Genomic DNA, 19875 nt, shown 5'->3' with positions numbered 1-19875 from the left:
GTACCAAATTTCAGGAGAAATCATTGTAAATGATTAAACTGAAACATCAAGACCAGAGAAGTTATTCAAAATCATCTAGAATAATCCAGAGTAGCTGAAAACACGCTTTTACTTGAATGCCTCACCCTCAGCTATCCCAAAGTGAGTCCTATCTGCAGTCGTACAAACAAATATTTCTCTCTTCTACATTCATAAAACACCAAAAACTAATCATAAACAAAATTCAAGTTGTTACATATCCCTATTGCAACCATTCTTGTCATAAACTACCAACAACATAATTCTACAGCACGAACGCAGACGTAGGTAACCAGACGTAAGTGCAGGTCCGAACGAATATTGCCCAAAGAAATGGTAAAAGTGTTCCAACACGATGATCATCTTAAGAACTAGCTATTGCATTTTCTCAAAACAAACACATCTATGAAACAGATATCGCCCAAAGAAAGAGTAAATGTGTTCCAGTACTATCATCCTAAGCAAAATTCTGACTTGAGTCGGCAGATAATTTCAACCCACCAAAATTTTCACTGTTTCTGAATAACTGAAAAATGCTCGGCAGTAAGAAAAGAATGCACCAACCATTTGAAAGTATATACACATCGCACCAACCAAATATGCAAATAGAAAATTAGAAGTGCTGTGTAGTATATGACAGTATGAGCATTGCATTGATCAAGCATGCACCAAGGAAAATAACAAAGTACATGAAGCACCTGGAAATATAGATACAGCTGAACAACCATCATTGTTTAAATAAAATAAAATCCCCACAAAAATAGAAGTTGCAATCACTGTTCAAATTTTAAGTAAACTGTATAATTAAGCTTCAAGCTTCTATATAGATTGAGGACCAGATTTAGAAAAACTAACCTCTTCGGGGTTATAATTTAGTACACAGAGAAGGAAATAGATCTAACCGATATCACATAAATAAATCGGCAAGCGAGCTTGTCAACACTGAACACCCCAGCAAGTACATGCTACTGGACCTCTCCATCCTCACCAAACTCCCCATCTTTATTCTCCTCGTGATCAGTATTCTTATCAGAGGCATCCCAATGGTCCTTCTTGTGTCTCTTGCTTTGGCTTTCAGAATCCGCTTCCGAACTCCATGTTTGTTTCTCCTTCTCCTTCTGTCGAATTAAAAGATTTACATCTTAAAAATGTTATTCCCGTACACGAGCTGAAGGATTAATGCTTTTGACGTGTATAAAAAGTCAGATAAATGAAGATACCTGCTTGGGCTTTTTGGAATCTGAGCTGTGTCTATGAGACCTGGACCGGTCTTTCTCATCATCATCCAAACTCGTATCATCAAAAGAACCCATTCTTCGCTTCTGATGTTTCTTATTCCTTTCCTTTGACCTTTTCTTCTCTTCCAAACTGTAAGACTCGGATTCATCACTATCTGTCTCGTCTATTTTATATCTCTCTTTACCCTTTCTGCTCTCACCTCCTCTGTCTTTATTTTTTCTCTCCTTTTCCTTCTTCTCCTTATCCTTTCTCTCCTTCTCCTTCTTAGCCTGCAAAATGGCCAGTTCTTTTAGCAATTTAGAATTACAAATTTTCAAATAATATAAATAGAAATCCGAGGTATCTAGATGAAGACACAGTTAAGGACTTATACAGCAGAGAGCAGAGCAATTAACATAACTGGTGTGCTGAATTTTGTGCAACATTCACACAATGAAGTTGCTAAGCTTCAGCACATTGGGAAACGGATGGCTAATGCTTCTAATGGCAAGCCAGAGATGGCAAAAGATAATCAAGCTAGATTTGCATACCTTTTCCTCTTTTCGCTTGCGCTCCTTCCCTTTTGCCTTCTCTTTAAGTTCAATAATGACCTTATCAAAGATTTCTCGGAAAAAGCTCTCTTCCCCTATGAACCTGTCCAAGGACATATTTAACTCGATATGTAAAGCTGGTGGGGATTAAGCACCAAACACCCAAGTAAACAATGCAGAAACAGTTCATCAACATTTTGAGAAAAACCCAACATTTTCTAGATAATTGGTCAGCAGATAAAGTGTTTACCTCTCTTCAACAAGTGGTTTGCAGTCTTCCCACTTTGAAGATGATGTTATTTCCTATTTAAAAGCACAAGTTAAAGATACATAGAACAAAAATGATAAGCAAAAGCAACTGATCTGCCGATGAACTCATAGCTCTGTATACCTTTGAAGTAAAAAGGAATTCATAGATATCTTCAGCTAGACGCTTACGCTTCTTAGCTTCCTTTTCTCCTTTCTCCTTGGTAATTTCTAGTAACTCCTCAAAGATAAGCTGCAAACAGTGACTTATAAATCAGATTTTCAAGATATAAAAGAGGAGATAAGTAAATGCATAAAAACCATAACATGAATAAGTTTGAGAGTGGGTGTGTGTTTACGCGCGCGCGCACACACACACCCAAATTCTACTTGCTCTGAATCAATCTGATACAAGATCTATGTATAAATGAAGGCATTCAACAAAAACGATAACCCAAATTTGCCTCTCCCGCCTCCCGCCATGGCGCGCGCCCTAGTGCGCCATTAACTACTATGGCAGTGAGCACCATAAAACAAGCTTAGCAGGAAAGTAATTTTGGTCACTCTCCAACCCATTGGTAAACCGAATTGGTATTGTACTTTCAACCAGCAGTGGATAACCTTGTCAGTTGTCACATATCTTTGGTTAACCTTACACCAATATAATGGACATAAGAGAATATATAGGAACTTTTATCATGCATGTCTGGACAAATTTAGACTTAAGCGTAGGACTAAAAAACATATACCTGGGGACTGATTTATACTATAACCAGTGCTTCGAATGTACTCTCTTGCTTCCACGGGTTTTCAATATCCAAAACAAATAAACAGTAGGTACTAAAAGTTATGGTGGGAAACATGCATCACAATTTTTTCTCATGTTCTATGGAAGCATAATTTTGACATTATCATGCATAGAAATGATTATCAAGAGGAAAATGTTACCTTCAAGTTGATATCCGATATTGGTTTTGGGCTAATCTCTTTGGGGAGCGCACCCTTGAAGTCTTCAAAAGTCCAGTTCATTGACAAGGATATCTGGCACCATGCAGGTTTTGTAAATTGATTTGTTAGAACATAGGTACACTATGATTTGCCAGCAGGACGTTAGTTAACTGTAATAATTAGTACTAGGGAAGATTAAAGGAGAGAGGTTCAATTGACATCATTTACGGATCAGATAGCCTGAAGCTTTTTCGTGCGCAATTAGAAAGAGGCAAATAAGGTAGTCAAGCTCATTCATTCTCCAATTCAACGTGTCAGTCGGTCCAAAACGAAGAAGACATTTTAATACCTTTACACTCTTTATTGTTTCCTCTATTCTCTCCTTATCCTCCATATACTGCAATTCAATTATCAAACAAATACTTATTATGGCATTATGTCAAAGTGAAAGGAGAAAGAACAGAAGTAATCATTTTGACAGACTACAATTGTAAATTACTTTTTGCATGGGATATATGCATGATAGGATAAAAAGTGATTAAATGTGTGATTGGATTATTTAACTAAACCAGATAGGAATGACACATAAGAAATAGCAATAGCAATAGCAACAAAATGATGTGAGACTATCGGTCTATTCTACAATTTCTAGATCAATTCTCAAAACATAGATACTTTTAGAGAAAGAAATACAAAAGTAAGAATAGCCAACTTCAACTACCTGTTTCTCAAGGTCATCTATAACATCATCAAAGAGATCTTTTGCAGTAGACCCTGAGGTGTTTGAAGATACAGCCAGATAGGCAGGGGCATCTTTAACCTAAAATCATGTCGAAGTTCAAACAGAAAGCAAAAAGAATATTTTCGTCCAACCATGCGGATAAGGAAACAGAACAGAACCTTCATGCAATAGTCTCGCCAATGAGAATTGGCAGTAAGAATGCCACCGGCAACATGTTCCTCCATCAGCTTCCGAAACTCATCACGATTTTTACGCTCTGCTTTCCTCTGTTCCTCCTATTTGTTGTGCATGTTTTTTTATTGTAAGGGGAAGCAGAGATAGACAGACAGAGAAATATAGAGAGAACTGAGAACATGCTAATAATCCAGACTACCATAGGAAATCCATGAGTAACTTACCATACGCAGCTTCCTCTGTTCTTCTTCTTCCATCTCTAGATCTCGTATGTATTCCTGAAACATGCCAATTCAACTATACTAACCACATATCTGAAAATTATCATGCTGCAGATGTTTTGATTCATAATTTTATCGAAATGCAGAATAAGTGTTACTTGGAAGATTTCCAAGCGTTCTATTTTTTCAAGGCGTGAACATCTCTCATCAGCTTCTAAGCGATTCTGAACTTTTCTCCATTGACTGCTTGCCTGAGTAAATAAGGTAATATAGAAGCAAATACAGTATCTGTTGGTAAAGCATTGGAGTAAAAATAATATAAACGAAGCAGCACACCTTGATAAAGTCGCAAGACTTTAAAAATTCCAAATATTCAGCTTTATGACGTTTGTGCTCCTCCAAAGCCTTTGCCCGTTCCTAATCAAGATAAACAATGTGTAAGCAAAAAGGTCAGAGGTTTGAAAGAGTTGCATCCAATCTAATCTCTCAGAGTATAGAATGGGACTTGGGTGTTTCAGAGATGAAATATCAGAAGTAACAAAAAGAACACTTTCAGATGGCATCAATTAAGATAAGAAAATTCTCCCACACTTACGTACAGCCCAGTATATGCTCAAGGGTGCTTACTGAGTATAAATAAAAAAGAACATTCAGATACAAATGTCCCCAAAATAGAAAAATTTACTAAAAAGCAATACAAAAAATAAATAACAAAACTTTAATATAAAGAACTCCTAGCCAATAATAGACAAATTAGTCAAACCAGCAATTGGGAGCTTGGACATCCGCCTAAATCTGCTTACTAGCTAAGAGAACAGTAAATTACCTTTCTCTTAAGCTCCTCTAAATGGTCTTCAAAGAGGTCTTCGCGATCTTTAGCTCGTTCAACAGCTTGAAAACGTTCGTCTTTTTCGAACATAGATATTGCTTTGCTGAACAGTAGTCCAAGAAGTTAATATATAACAGATGACAACCATGTAAAAATACATGCCCATTTGTACACACTCATAAGAAGACGAAGACAAAGACAAAGACAGACCTCCATCTCGTCGATGACGTCAGATCTTTAGATTCCTGGGTATATCAAAGGCCACAGACATTTGAGTGAAGCATAAATAATATCTTCTTTTTTCCTCAAGATATGTGATTAGACATGCTTTTGGCATAATGACAAAGCAAAAAATCAACTTACTTGTAACATTTTCTTGAAATTTTCCCTTGCTTTCTTCTGCCTAGCTCGTTTCTCTTCAGCTTCCTGTTTCTTCTTCTGCCCAATAAACTGAAACAGAGATCATAAACACAATGAATAATCATATGCTCAAAGTAGAACACAACTGTTGGCAATTATTTGACATGAGTAACAGAATATAACCATCAAAACAACTTCATTGTTGTGATCATAAGGATTTACCTCATTGAAAGTTTGCTTTCGCTCTCCAAGAGTTTTCAGTGCACCATATCTCCGGTCATTTATTATCACTCTCATAGCCTGCTTATATTTATTATTTATGTATATAGATTTCGGACTAATAACTAGAAATTGTAAAGAAGAAGCAACAGACCTGGTCCCAGTTCCAGTCAGGCCCAACATTTGCTGTTTCCAATAGAGCTTTGAAAGCATTCTTTGCCCCCTAAGTAAAAATCCAAGGACAGAATGAGAGGAAGAGGAAGAGACAAGTTGCAATCATGTCGACTTAGATAAATGATTAACAAGCAACTTTCTTAATGGTCTTTTCCTTATTCAACTTAAGGTCTTGAGCAAAGTTACCATATACTTAATTAAGTCACAAGACACTGGCCAATCAGCTATACCTCTTTACTCTCATAGACTAAAGGTCCATGCTCTACTTTTTTCACTTCTGGTGCATTGTTGCCTCCACTTCCAGAAATTCCTGCACTTGTATCGGCTCCCTGCAGATGAATGAATGACTAATATAATGGCAGTGAAGAAATGCATCTTTTTCTACTCAGTGAAGGAGAAAAAAAAGAAATAGAACGAGTACAGAAGCCACATGTTAACCTCTACACTCTCTGCAAAAGTGTCTACAGAAGAAGGTGCAGCATCCTGAGGCGACTTATTGGAGATTCTCCTGAAATGAAACAGCATTGAAAGCAAGCCATTATTACAACCAATCACAAAGACTCCTTGCATAACATCAATAAGTAAAAGGAAACATGTGATACATTGGTGTAGACATGGAAGTGGCCATAGCAACGGGCACAGGAGGGTCTGACACAACTGTTGATGTGGCAATTTCCCCTGGAGTGTGCACTCCAGTTGCATCTGATTTTAAATTAGCAACCTCCTCTTGTATGCTTGATGATCCAGAAGCCGCTGCAAGTTCAGGATTAACAGGAGGTGTAACAGAAACTGGGCTTGACACCATTTCTGGAGCTGAGAAAGATAAATTATCTGCATTGTGGTTTGCTACTTCGGTCCCAGAAACAGAAACAGCAGCAGATGCATATGAATTTACATCCTTTATTGTCGGTGTCCCTTCACTTGAAGTCATATTAGCTCGCTCACGAGCCAACTATACACAAGTTCATGAGTGTTAAACAATGAATAGCCTAGCAAAAGTCATGATAGTTCTCTGTTGATACTTTACATGATATATATCTAGTTGATCAGATTAAATACCTTGACTTCGTCTGGAATAGCCCATTTTGATTGTTTGGTCACCTTATTAAAGTAAAACCTGTAGTAAAATCTAAGAGAGTCAGCATAATTCATGTAAACAATGTAGATATAGGATCTTTTACAACTGCAACAGAAGAAAGTCTCAAACACTGGAAAACTATTAATACAAACACCTTCTTCCCTCAGGAGTAGTGATTTCTCTCCAGTCAGTAGATGCATCAGCCCTCTGCAGTCATAAAAGCTGAATCAGTGGCACATGCAAAAAAGCAGGAGAATATCAAACTCCAGGAAAGGAATGTGTCATTTCAATGTATAGCATTACATTTTATGCAGACTTTCATGCACCAAAGAAATAATTAATATTCTCTAAATTTACTTGTTACAAACTCACATAAGACATACGAACTAGAGAAACTAAGTATTAGTAAATGATGCAAAAACTTTGAATGCCGATGCAGTATAAGAATAATAGGCCAAGTTGAAGGTCTGCCCCTTGACCCAAGTTATATAAAGTGTATATATTTCTATTTTCACTTAATATTAATATATCTTATTTCAAGAGTAAGAAAAAGTTGTCATAGACATTTGTGTCAAAGAAAAGATAGTGAAGGAACATCTCGTGCTAGTACCAGCACAATAAAGACAATGCATAACAGAAACATGGTATCTAAAGCATAGGTCAACTGTTGACTCACCTCAGTTGGCGTCATCAATTCTAAAGGCTTCTCCCATGAAGAAACCCTTGTCCTTTTGTTGTAATAGTATCTGCATTTTACATGTGCTATAATATTAACAAATGTAATAACAGAAGTAGGACAGGAATCTAAACAGGATCTTATCATGATTTTCTCAATAAAACATGTGTTTTATAACTACTTCTTGGTAAAGACTAGAGATTTAAATTTGAAAACGTCCTTTTTTTGGGTAAATACTCCAGCTTCGCTTACAACTTCACCATCTCTCCTGGAGTATTGTTAACCCATCACCACATGTCAAACCATATTTCTCCTCGTTAGAGAGAAAATGCAAACGATCAAAGATACAGAACCCAATATGCACCATGTATATAAAAAAAAGAAACAGCAATTAATGCATATACAGCATTAAAAGTAACTATATTTATTCTCTTCAACAAGGCTACAAATTTTATCTACGCAAGCTCCTCCACGACTTGCAAGAAACTAGTAATTACCCAAGTCAACTTTAATTATAGAGAAGAAGTAAACGACAAGAAAAACTGATTGACAATGAAAGGCAGTACATCGAAAAATCCATGTGCCTCGTTTTAGATCATTCAGTGCCTCCACGCGTCATGGTTAAAATCCTAAAGAAACATAGATGTGAATTCTCTAACGCTCTTTCGCATATCATGTAGAGAGAAGGAACAAAAATGGCTGTACGCTTTTAAGGGCAGCATGTTCCTGAAAGTTGGCATGTGTTTCTTTCCTGGTTAAACTTAAAAGAAACATAATGATTATCGTTCAGAGGAGTTTCACGGCAAAGCTTCCAGAAACCAATGTTATAGTTTACTAGTAAAGAATATCAAGCTCGCCAGAAAGACCACTAAAACCCACCATACATGTTCAAGAAAAGAGAGATCCTATTGCTTACCCAACAGACAGATCCTTTGCCTAGAAGAGAGAAAAAAACTACGAGCTGTAAGAAACATGCATATAATGGTTCATAATGACACGTAAATGTAAATGCATGTCTCTCCTTCCACAAATTGATCAAAAAGGTATTTGCTTTCAAAGAACAAGAGGCGTATAGTCCGTGGATGAAATGAAAACGTGAAGCATAATTTGTTACTCTGTTATTCCTATGATAAAATAAACAGTTAAACTGCTCTTATGAGGTAATTCCATTTTGTGCAGAAGCTATCAGAGTGCTGTCTCAAGTTGTAGAGACATAATCATATACATACATGGAGTCGCTATCCGGCTCAGAACAGCAATATTTAATACAAGATAGAGGGAATTCCAATCAAATTTGAAATCACAATTTAACTAGCTTAACAGTCACATACTTTTTCCCATCACGAGAGGTGTACTCTCTCCAATCTGTTTTGGCTAGGTCAGGCAGAGTATTCGTCCCCTGAAATAAAAAAAAAACATGTAGAATCTTATTTCTGATAGAAATGAGGTTATATGGCAGAACACAATTAATCACAAAAACATTTAAGTAACTTCTGTAAATTCTCATTAGACTGACCATGCTAGCACTTTGTTCCTCATTCTGCTGAGGTGTATTAGATTGCACATTTTGATTCCCACTTGGAAACCATTGTTGCGTCCCAGCATTTTGCTCACCATTCTGCTGCAAAGGAGTGACAGGCTTTATGTTCTGGGTCACAGTTGAAGACCATGTTTGTTCCCCAGCACTTTGTTCCACAGGTTGTTGCATAGGCAAAACTGGTTGCACATTCTGATTTCCAGTAGGATACCAAGGTTGCCCAACAGCGGGAAAGTTGGGAGCCTCTGTCTGGGACATCGGTAGATGCTGTGCCGTGGAGACCACATTGATTTGTTGTTGGCCACCAGATGACGAGGATAACTAAACAGAAGTGTTCAAGGATATAAATTTTGCTAGCTAGACCAATTTCATAACTAATAGAGCCAAGAAAAAGGATTACACTGTATGACACATGAGAAATTCTGGGACCACCAAAACTAGGCATGAAATTATTGGAGATTTGAGGCTGCGGAGGAGCAGACATCACAGGTCTGTTGGGCTGGAAATCTGGCGCTGGAAGTGGTGGTCCTTGTGGCAGACCATGTCCTGGAATACTGGGTCTTTGAGGGGGTGGCTGCTGTTGTGGAGGTGGCACTGCTTGAGGATACTGGATTGGTGGAGGATGTGGTGGCATTCCCATGTTTGAATGTCCACCTGCCTGAAATTGCTGAGGCGGCACTGGAACAAATGGTTGTGGTGGCGGCGGTGGAGCTACAGGTCGGAACTAAAACAAAAGAATGGATTAACAGTGTGGATATTACCAGTAACAAAATATGAAATTAGAAACAAAGTAACCTTACTTGCATTGACATGGGAGGAAGAGGATTTGGAGGACCCACATGACCAATTATATGGGGCCGAACAGGCTTTTCCCAATAATCATGTAAATGGAGACAAAAGTAATTAGTTAAGGAAGCATAGAAACAGAAAATAGTTAGACGAAAGCCGATTTCAGACCAGAAAGAACAAAAGCTAGAAGCAAGTGTATTGTGTCACCTGACTAAAAACACAGGATATCCTCAGAAGAATAGAAGATAAACAGAAAGGAATATAATGCCTTACACTCCTACTATGAGCTGTAAATTTCCTTAGAAACATAATACAAAGCCTGTCACTTTATCATGCTACAGTATGAAAACAAAGTTAAGGATTCTATGATATGGATCATATAGTTGACAAGTTAAGAGAGGAACAAATTAAATTGTTGTAAGTTTGATCTAGGAAACACAGTTGAAAAATGTATCCAAATAAGACATGTGTGACAAATCATAACTCCAAGTACTTCGGAAGCGTTCCCATTGAATTCTGACAATATCCGTGGCATTATACTACCACACTATTTGCTATTATTGCACAATTGTCAACCCCCCTTACGAAAAACGTCAAACGTCTATGCCCACACTAGAATTCCAAGGCAATAATACATACAGAAGACATGCACGAACACCTGCATGTGCATGTTTAGATGTAAGCATACATGAGCCACATTACTTCATTAGCAGCTTCGACCATAATAATTATACTTCAAATATAAATGGTTAGATAACTAAACTATCTTTTACAGGAATGGGAATAGCATTTAATCACGTTAACGTAATAATAATGGCAAACTACTTCACATGTAATAATACATAATCAACTAATGTGCACCAAATACGTCAAGAATATGTGCTTAAGTAGAAACCATTATCAAACTATATTATTAAGAAAGCATTTTAAATTTGATACCTGCATGCCTGTGGACTGGGAGTTATTGGCCATTTCAGGCAAATGACCAATTTCTGAAACAACCATGAAAAACACAAAATATTAGTAAATTAGTTTTAGAAAACTCTATATTTTATAAATTAAGAATGTGCAAATTGTCACAAGAGCTCAGTTTCATTGCAAAGAAACAAGAAGTGAGAAAGAATACGATAAAAGTGGCAGATAAAGCAATGATAAGGCTAAGACAAGTTATGTCCTCGGTTAGCACTTAATGAAAACATTAACAACTGTCAATTCAATACGCGACTGTTAATTTAGTTGTACAGGTGACCATAACATATTTTCCTTGTGAGTCATGACCACTACCAAAAGAACATACAAAACAATATCCACATATGTTCCAATATTAAAGTTTTGAACTATGCTGACAACAAGATGGAGTTAGTCATACCTAACAACCAATAAAGGGATCAAAAGAAACAGATCCGTGATAATGATAAAATACCTAGTTAGAAATGCATGCCTAGTATTTTCATACAAGCCCTTTCTGTTTCCTTGATTTGCCATAGAAATTCTATAACTAATGCATAATCAGGCTTTATTTGAAGATATATGCGGATGGCTGTAACTTAAAAAACCAGAAAGGTAAACCTCCTCTGCAGGTCCCAGTTTAAAATCAGAAAGGTAAACCTCCTCTGCAGGTCCCAGTTTAAAATGGATGAAACCCAAAGAGAAAGAAGAATAGCCACTTTTTATCTAAGAACCGCATGATCTTCTTGGGGTGCATTTTTTTCGTTAAAACAAAAATCTGCATTCTCACTCCAATTCTTACATCCTAAAGTTCAATAAAAACCATAAAGAAGATCATTGAAAAACTTGAATTCAATCAAGAACATCCCGGATGGCTGTAACTTAAAAAACCAGAAAGGTAAACCTCCTCTGCAGGTCCCAGTTTAAAATGGATGAAACCCAAAGAGAAAGAAGAATAGCCACTTTTTATCTAAGAACCGCATGATCTTCTTGGGGTGCATTTTTTTCGTTAAAACAAAAATCTGCATTCTCACTCCAATTCTTACATCCTAAAGTTCAATAAAAACCATAAAGAAGATCATTGAAAAACTTGAATTCAATCAAGAACATCCCTGAGTGGTGCAGCAGTTAATAAACAACTAAACCCTGCCTTGGCAGGCCAACCAAATTCTTGAAAGAAATCAACCAAGAAAAGAACAACCCACCATCTTTAAGGAAAACCCTAAAGAAACTAAAAACTGGAGGGGGGAAAAAACGTGCTGTTCTCTAGACATCTTTTACCCGAGAAAAACAAGAGAACACTTCTAAAACTTGATTCCAGAAAAAACCAACCAAGAATTCAATCAAGAAGCCAAGAATTGAACTACTCTTCAACCCAATGATAAAACAAAAAGCGCAGTTTCCATACATTCAAAAGTGAAAAACTAACAAGTTTTCATCACCCAATATTTCAAGAAAACTGGAAGGCTGAGAGCGTCAAAATGAATTACATTGGAACAGAAGAGAAGAGGTCCCGTTCTGCGAATGCAGCCGCAGGCCGCTGTAATACATATAACAGAGGGAGAGAGGAGCGGACCAATTAATGCAGATGAATGGGATTGGAACGTAACGCAGGTTTGGTAGTAATGATAAATGATTCTGAGGGTATATATATAACATGGGACAGAGAGTTTTTGGGTGGGTTTTTGGGGCAGTCTTGACGAGACGAAACTGTAACCCACTGGAATATTTATATATGCCCTGACAAAAAACCCATCCACGTGAAGTTTCATCACTCTCCGCTTTCCCCTTTCAGCATTCTTGCGGCGGAGATTGTGCCTTTATACACCTGCTCTGTTCTTGCACTCTTCTTCCATTCAAATTTCCATTTCCTTTTTTTCTTTTTGGGCTTTCTTCTTCTTGGGACTTTCTTTTTTATTTTCTACTCAATGCCCTTTTCTTAAATTTTCAAAGATTTTTTCCTGATTTTAGTTGCTCAAAATTGGGTCTTTCTTTGTGAAGAAAATAACCAAAAATTGTTCAGACAATGGTATTAATAGTATTAAGGTTTCTTGATTATGTGTCTTCTATGTACTATGTCCAAATATGAGTTCTTTTTTTAATGCCTTAAGCTGAATTTCAACAATGCAATAACAGGCACTCAAATTATGTAATTCAATCAACTCAATTATGAGTATACATACAACATAAAATGTTCATCGGCTTGCTATTTACAAATGTCCGTCCTCTATCTGGGAACAATGAGTAAGGAAACTCATGGAAGAATACACAAGCTAGAGGAAACCGGTCATCTCCCGACAGAGTAACCTAATCTTTTGCAGGGATATCGCCTTTCCTGGAAGAAGCACGAACAGGCAAGGCACCAAAATGTACTTATACTCAAGCCACCGGTAGATTACAGCCATGCCTGTGCATGGAAAAGTTAAGTAACTGTTAGGTATGTCGTTTCATGAACACACCAAGACGCCCCAAAGAGTTTTCTAGGATGTCGGATTGGTGTCTACAACATAAAGCAACTAGTTGAAAAGGGTAAATTTGGAGAAATATATTTGTTTGTATTGATTGAGCAGGCGATCCTTTGGCACCTTAACTGCAATATCATAAAATTCTTCGAATCTATAGATTTTAAAATTCACTGCTCCTGCCAATTTATGAAGTCAAAATTAAACAACTATGATGCCATCATACTCGTCTAGCAGGAAGACAACATAGCTATTTAGAGTCGAAACAAATATTCATTCCTGTAGCTTGTGTGCCCTGGAAAGATCAACAGATATAAATATCATTTATTTGTAGGTGGATATAGAGGGCAGTGATTACAACTGCCTGACAGAAAAGGAAAGCCGTTAAGAAACGACAATTATACTGTCATGAAGCCGATCAGGGCTATTAATTTTAACCTTAACTTGGACTTATAAATACCAACAAAGAATAATATAAAGTTCATGCAAGATCAAGATAAAAAAGTTGAGCGTGCAAAAGAAGAAACCTCAATTATGATGCATCTCCAATTGCAGATGGCACCAAATCCACATGATTATCTGTTCACGGCCCAATGACATGTTGTATAAGCAAACCAAGAGGATGTTCGCGGAAGGAGCAGAGACGTTATGTAGCCATACACATTAGTATGTTGAACAGGTTGCGAAGCAAGGGATGTAATGCATAAAACAGACATGAACCAGATTGCGTGGCTCACGAGTATCTACTGCATGAAGGAGTACAAAAGTAGCATGGTAATTATGTAGATATGCATCACAAGCTCATAAACTGCAGTCATCTTTTGAACTAATTAATTTGACAAATGATTCTGGCACATACTTAGAAACTGCCAACCTGGTCAAGAATCCATCCAATGAGGCGCGGCATCAGCCACACGAACATCAATGGCTGCAGAGCTTGTGGCATAATAAGCCCCAGCAATAATCCCAAAGTTCTGAAAAATAATGCCTTAAGGGTAGGCATTCAAAGATTTAGGTAAAAATCAATATGTTAGTGTGCAAAATTACAAGCAGTGAAGCACTAAAGCTAAGTTAGCAACTAGGTTATATTTGGTTTCGCATCAGAACTCTGCTGTTTCTTCAAGAGATCGACTCAAATTATATCGAACATCTGACAAATTGTTATTCGACCTGATCACCTGACTGGTGTTATGATTTCCTTGTCTCCATTGGCCTGTAAAATTAATAGAATATGTAGTGTAAATATTTGAGATATTTAATGACCAAAAAAACTAATAGTTGAAGTTGGCATTCTACTAACATCCTTGATTGGCGTCATCTTAAAAGTGGTGAATCATCCATATGAATAGGAAGGTGAGCCCGTGGATATGTTGAAGAAGCCAATGATTGCCCTTTGGAATACTTCCTTGTTTCCAAGCTTTGAACTTCACCTGTTCCTCTCATCCCTTTCTTTGCAAACCTGTCATATCTGAAGGGTAATCACCAATCAAATCGAGCTCCATTTCCCAATCCTGAGAAAATGGCTTGTCTTGGTAAATACACTCAGCGCCAACAAGTGAATCAAATTGCCCATAAGCACCAGCCAAGCTGGAATTTGCCTTGTGCTGATAAATTAATGTTGCAACTCCCAACAAAGCCAGAGAGAAGAAAAGAATACCCAGGATAGAATGCTTATGAAATTTGTCTACTGATTCTCCAATTCCGTGAATCCAGCATCTCCCAACTTTGTATACAATGGTTTAGTGAGTCAACTTTTCTTGGGCTTTCTTTCTTCAGTAAAGTAATAACAGGGCTGACAGAAAAACCAAGATGTTTGTCACACCACAAAACTTCTCAACTGTAGGTCTTTCAGATATTACCCAGTTTGGCTTCAGTTTTACTTTCCTGATCCTGCAGTATAGCGCCTAATTGATCGTCATTGAACTTTTAGCCAGATTGTTCAGTTGCAATACAAGAGACAACCTCTTTTTCACTCTCAGCAGTTTGCAAGCATTACCAAGCTCTATTCCAGAGGATATTTCTTCAGTTTCTAACATGTCATCATGTTGTGCGCCGAGTTCCTTCTCAAAGATCTCACTGGATCAGGTTCAGCATATGCTTCCTCTTGGAATGAGTCTATTACAACGTTTGCTCCACAAACTTGTCTTCTTCAAGATTCTAAGAATTCCTCCTTGATTGGACTCTTCAGAAAGTCGTCCTCGTTCCAAACATCATATTGCTGAGCTAGTTTTCCACCTTCACTGATCTCAATATTCAGCTTAGAGATAAAAGACATAAATTGTACCTGAGAACTGATCAATATGTCTTGTTGGCTTATAAAAGTTAAACTTTTGCAAACAACATAATTCTTAATTGGTCATCTAAAACACTGCAATCGGATAAGCCAACCTCTTTGAGAACAAGCTCATTGAGGGCGGGACAAGGGGTGAGAGAAATTGTTCCACATGCAATTAAGAAAGTCAGAATTACTGAGAAGAATGTTAATCTAGAGAGGGGCCCATAATTTCTCTTCCTCTTTATGTGCCAAATTATCCTAAAATATTTCATTATTGAAAGTTGTACTGATTGGTGAGGATTGATAAGGTTCAGAACAATGAGGTTTCTCTTCAGTTCCTCTGCTTTTATTACCATGCCAGCTGAAGAAACCTCCAGCTCTTCCTTCTTCCTTAAATCTTCGTCAGGACCCTGCCAGACTATTCTCGGACTGTGTAAAGTCTTCAGAGATAATTTATGCCATAACACTATCTTCTGCTTGAGTGCATCTGGATCCAACCCATTTTCTTTGTTCAAGAGAATTTCGATTCTGGGGTCCGGTTTCTAATGATGAAATTTGGCTCTTGGAGATAAGTAATCGGTTTTAGGATCACAGAGAGGCAAGGAAGGATGGAAATCTAGCAGTGTTATAGAGAACAAGGGGGACGAAAACGAAGCCTTGTTCTTTAAACTTGAACCCATATAGTTAGTATCAAAATCAGCAATGCGCCTCAACCTTTGGCCCCTTGAAAGGTCTGGAAATTGGAAATAGCCTCTCTTTACACTGAATTTTAGTCCAAATAACCTGCAATGTTAATCTGGTTCTGACCAGAGTCTATTTCAAGTTTTGACTCCAAAGCTTCATGAATTGAAGACAAGTCATAGGAAAACATGCTTTTCCATCGGACAATAAGGTTGAGGTCCGAACAAGACCGTTTTCTCTCCAAAAAGACTTTCTTTCTGGGTATGGGCTGAACTTTGAGGCTGATGAAATCGTAGGGAACATGAATTTCTTACAATCTCTTTTCGGAGTTTTGCCGGTTTTGAACTGTGATCTTTCTCATTGTTCCTTTTTTCTTGAAAACATTTCAAACAAGAAACTGTGCCTTCTTTCCCCACCGAACTTCTTCTTAGATACTCCGATTATTCACCACATACACACAACCCAAAATCAAAACCCAGTCCTGAAAACAGAAAATACGAAAAACCCAGAGGAAAAACTGAAGCGAAATCAAGAAACACTAACAAACTTGACGGACTATTTTTGCCTCTGAAACTTCTCCGGGTGCCTCGGAGAAATTGAAGCGATCCTGTTCATGGCGTCGGAGACTGACACTATCTTTGTGGACTATGTTTCTCGTTGGGAATAGTGGTCCATCTGCAGAGGTTTTTTCACAATTTTGACATTTTGTGTACATACTAGCACCAAAAGCGCGCACAAATTTTTAAGTATAAGTATAAAAACAAAATAAAATTAAATAAAATTCTTTAATCCCTTTTAATTTTTTCCTTTCTAATCAGCACTATTATGATCATTTCAAATACTCCTCGTTGAAAACATACAATTAACCATGAATTACAATAAACATGGCAAAGACCAACTATGCAATATAATATATAGGAAGTCAATGCTTCTATGTCAACTCATTCTATCTACATAATAAATGAATTCCAAGTCATAGATATATAATTTTATTTTATTTACATTTAAAAGAACTTTTGTATTTGTCTTGACTTACAGTTAAAAAACTATGCGTGTGAGTACCGTGAGCGTTAACTGCGACTAATTACTAAAAGCTCTAAATGATTTGACGAATCCAACATATCATTATTCAAATATATTTAAATCATTACTGGGCTTATAACAAGTATTAATTAAATCAAATTTGAGTCGGGCTTGATTAATTTGATATTTGTAAATACATTTTATTGTTTTGCACTAATCGAATTGAATTTTTTTTGTTCAAGTTTGGTTTGTTAAGTTTAACAAATTAAATCTAAACGAACTTTTATCGATTGATTCCAATCAAGTATCGAGTAATTTGAATTATGTTAAAATTGCAACAAGCTTCCAATGATTTGATAATTATGAATAAACCCTTGTTGTTTAAAAAAATATCAATAACCCAGTATTATTTGATAAAATTATGCAATTTATGAAGAGGACTGGAATGAAATTGTCAACTTTCTTTTTCTTTTTTTTTTATATTTTTAAAACATTTAAATATTTACAATTTGGCAGAGATGGATATAAAAGAATTTGTTCACTTTATTCATAAAATAATTCAAAAAAATTTATAAAATAATAAAATTGTAATTCATAATTGTTATGGATATTTTGGTTAATTAAAAAAATAAAATGTTTCAAGAGACTAAGAAATTAGACTAATTGTCGATCATTCATTCAAATTAAAAAGTAAATAATTTTTTAAATAAGTATAATTATAATTATATTTAAATTTATGAAAAAACTGGTCGTAAGTTACTATTAATTTATTTTTGACCCTTTTAGTTAACTTGTAGGATCCGAACTGAACTATCGGACCCCCGAGATTTCCAACGGATAACTCTCCCGAATCCTTAAACCCTCGCAATTGCAAAAGATAAGCCTGTTTAATTCTCTCTCTTCTCCACCTTCGCCATGTCCCTTCTCCTCCGCTCCCTCCCCGCCGTGGCCCTTCGCGCCAGGTCCTCCGTTCTTATACCTCTCCCTCTTCTCTTCCTCCCTTTCCGGCGCCCCAAATTGACTCCGTCTGAACTCCTACGGAGACGCGCTTTTTCCTCCGTATCTGCTTCTGCTTCCTCTTCCGAAACTCTCAGTGTCCCCCCTCCCACACAACCCCTCTCTTCCTCCGCTGACACCAATGTAAATTCACTCGAATGGGTCGGCCGCACTGCTTTCTGCGGTGAATTGTCCGAACCTGACGTTGGCAGACGGGTTCGCCTTTGTGGGTGGGTGGCCCTCCACCGTGTTCATGGTGGTCTCACTTTCCTTAGTCTCCGTGACCATACCGGAATTGTTCAGGTTCATTTTCTTCTACTTTTCCCCCTTTTCTCTGTACATTCATTTATTCTGTCGATTAATTCTGATTGTTGTCTTTGATGATTTCTTCTTTTCATCTTGTTCCCTTTTTTGTCTTTTGAAAATATGATCAGGTTACTACGCTTCCAGATGAGTTCCCAGAGGCTCATTTGGTTGTGAATGACTTGAGGCTCGAGTATGTAATCGCAGTGGAAGGTGTAGTTAGGCTGCGGCCAATTGAGTCAATCAATAAAAAAATGAAGACTGGCTTCATAGAGGTGAATTTTCCCTTGGTTTTCTGCTACATTCTGAGGCGCATTTATTTGTAAATGCATAAGTTACTTGCAGCCGGGCTCCTTGTGGAGCACTTAAAATCTAATGGGTTAACTTTGTTCAAGATGGTACGGGCCTCTTTCGTGCTTTTGTGGTTAAACTCTAAAATAGCAAAGAAATTATATTATTTTCTCAGAGCTGGTTAATCAATTATAGACGATAGGCTGCAGTGGGATTTTCTTTGCAGAAATGAAGGATAGGAGAGAACTTTCCCTTGAGAACCTAGTCCTTTGTACTTTGTTATTTGCCAAGACATGAGCTAATGAAAATGGTTTAGACTGATCAACTACCACTTCTTTAATCAGTTTCATGCACTGGTTATACGCCCAGGTTGCCGCAGAGCATGTCCATGTGTTGAATGCAGTGAGATCTAAGTTGCCTTTTTTGGTTACTACTGCAGACGATGCCAAAGATTCAACTAAAGAGGAAATCAGACTGAGGTAATCCTCGTACCATTTTGACTCTGCGGTCAGTAATTGGTATGCTAAATTGTAAAATTTTCCCTAGATTGTTTCTATGTTTATTTTTTCAAGAAAACATTTGACTATAAAGTACATGATCAAGTGAAGATTTTAATTGTATATCTTCAGCATTTAAAGTTTGTGCGCTGCAGTTATATTGCCATTCCTGGAGTTGATCAGTTGGATGAATGAGTCAATATGCTACAGTTCTCACTATAAAGATAATTTATGAATCTCTCATTCTGCCAGCTGCAAATTATCGATGTGAAAAGTAAATTGGTGTTTGAATATTTTTAGCTTTCCATTTCATGGCATTAAAAATTGATTGAAGTTACTTGATGTTGTTCAAGATTGATATTATCTTGCTTATGCTCTGTGCTTGTTTCTTGTTGGGAATGAGGGTTGGAGGTCGTGAGACAAGGAATGACCATGATTTTGTAACATTATGAGAGACTTCAGTTTTAGTAGTAAAGAGTTTGCCCCTTCACTTTCAATCTTCATGAAAATTCTATTTACTTCAACTCCTCTTCAATGTTTCGTCTATGGCCAACTTATGAAAAAAAGTAGGCCCATCTGTTCTATGCTTTCACTAACAACAACTATATTAATTAGAATA

The 19875-nt window shown here is 37.0% G+C and overlaps 2 protein-coding genes across 5 annotated transcripts in view; one reads left to right on the top strand and one right to left on the bottom strand.

The window, feature by feature from the left end:
* On the bottom strand, window positions 730–16843 carry LOC105172659 (pre-mRNA-processing protein 40A). Of its 4 annotated transcripts, none has more exons than XM_011094177.2 (31): window positions 14491–16843; window positions 14050–14403; window positions 13718–13936; window positions 10720–10772; window positions 9792–9857; window positions 9392–9715; window positions 8971–9312; window positions 8786–8853; window positions 7455–7524; window positions 6933–6985; window positions 6760–6817; window positions 6303–6652; window positions 6139–6208; window positions 5931–6029; window positions 5681–5749; window positions 5530–5607; window positions 5311–5397; window positions 5158–5192; window positions 4945–5050; window positions 4455–4535; window positions 4277–4369; window positions 4122–4175; window positions 3882–3998; window positions 3703–3801; window positions 3331–3378; window positions 2982–3074; window positions 2179–2286; window positions 2038–2090; window positions 1788–1890; window positions 1239–1526; window positions 730–1136 (listed from the first exon to the last, which is right to left on the bottom strand). In XM_011094177.2, the coding sequence occupies exons 4-31, from the start codon at window positions 10750–10752 to the stop codon at window positions 984–986; spliced, it is 3198 nt and encodes a 1065-aa protein (XP_011092479.1). In that variant the 5' UTR covers window positions 10753–10772; window positions 13718–13936; window positions 14050–14403; window positions 14491–16843; the 3' UTR covers window positions 730–983. The 4 variants fall into 4 exon arrangements, with proteins under 4 accessions (XP_011092479.1, XP_011092486.1, XP_011092480.1 ...); XM_011094184.2 differs by having other exon boundaries at window positions 13718–13769; window positions 14065–14403; XM_011094178.2 differs by lacking the exons at window positions 13718–13936; window positions 14050–14403; window positions 14491–16843 and adding an exon at window positions 12219–12768.
* LOC105172658 (aspartate--tRNA ligase, chloroplastic/mitochondrial) overlaps window positions 18014–19875 on the top strand; it is a 7158-nt gene continuing 5296 nt past the window's right edge. Inside the window, 3 exon segments of the mRNA XM_011094175.2 lie at window positions 18014–18468; window positions 18600–18743; window positions 19129–19238. Of these exon segments, the coding sequence (XP_011092477.1) occupies window positions 18085–18468; window positions 18600–18743; window positions 19129–19238 (638 nt within the window). The 5' untranslated portion in view covers window positions 18014–18084.

The sequence above is a fragment of the Sesamum indicum genome, linkage group LG10 (genome assembly GCF_000512975.1).
Source record: "Sesamum indicum cultivar Zhongzhi No. 13 linkage group LG10, S_indicum_v1.0, whole genome shotgun sequence".
Lineage (NCBI taxonomy): Eukaryota > Viridiplantae > Streptophyta > Magnoliopsida > Lamiales > Pedaliaceae > Sesamum > Sesamum indicum.
This window is presented reverse-complemented; position numbering and strand designations above follow the sequence as displayed.

Excerpts from the sequence above, each read along its gene's own strand:
- LOC105172659 (XM_011094177.2), bottom strand. The coding sequence starts at position 10,752 with ATGGCCAATAACTCCCAGTCCACAGGCATGCAG. Across the intron at positions 9,716-9,791 it reads TTCCTCCCATGTCAATGCAA|TTCCGACCTGTAGCTCCACC; the intron begins GTAAGGTTACTT and ends CTTTTGTTTTAG. Across the intron at positions 4,370-4,454 it reads AGTCTTGCGACTTTATCAAG|GCAAGCAGTCAATGGAGAAA; the intron begins GTGTGCTGCTTC and ends TTATTTACTCAG.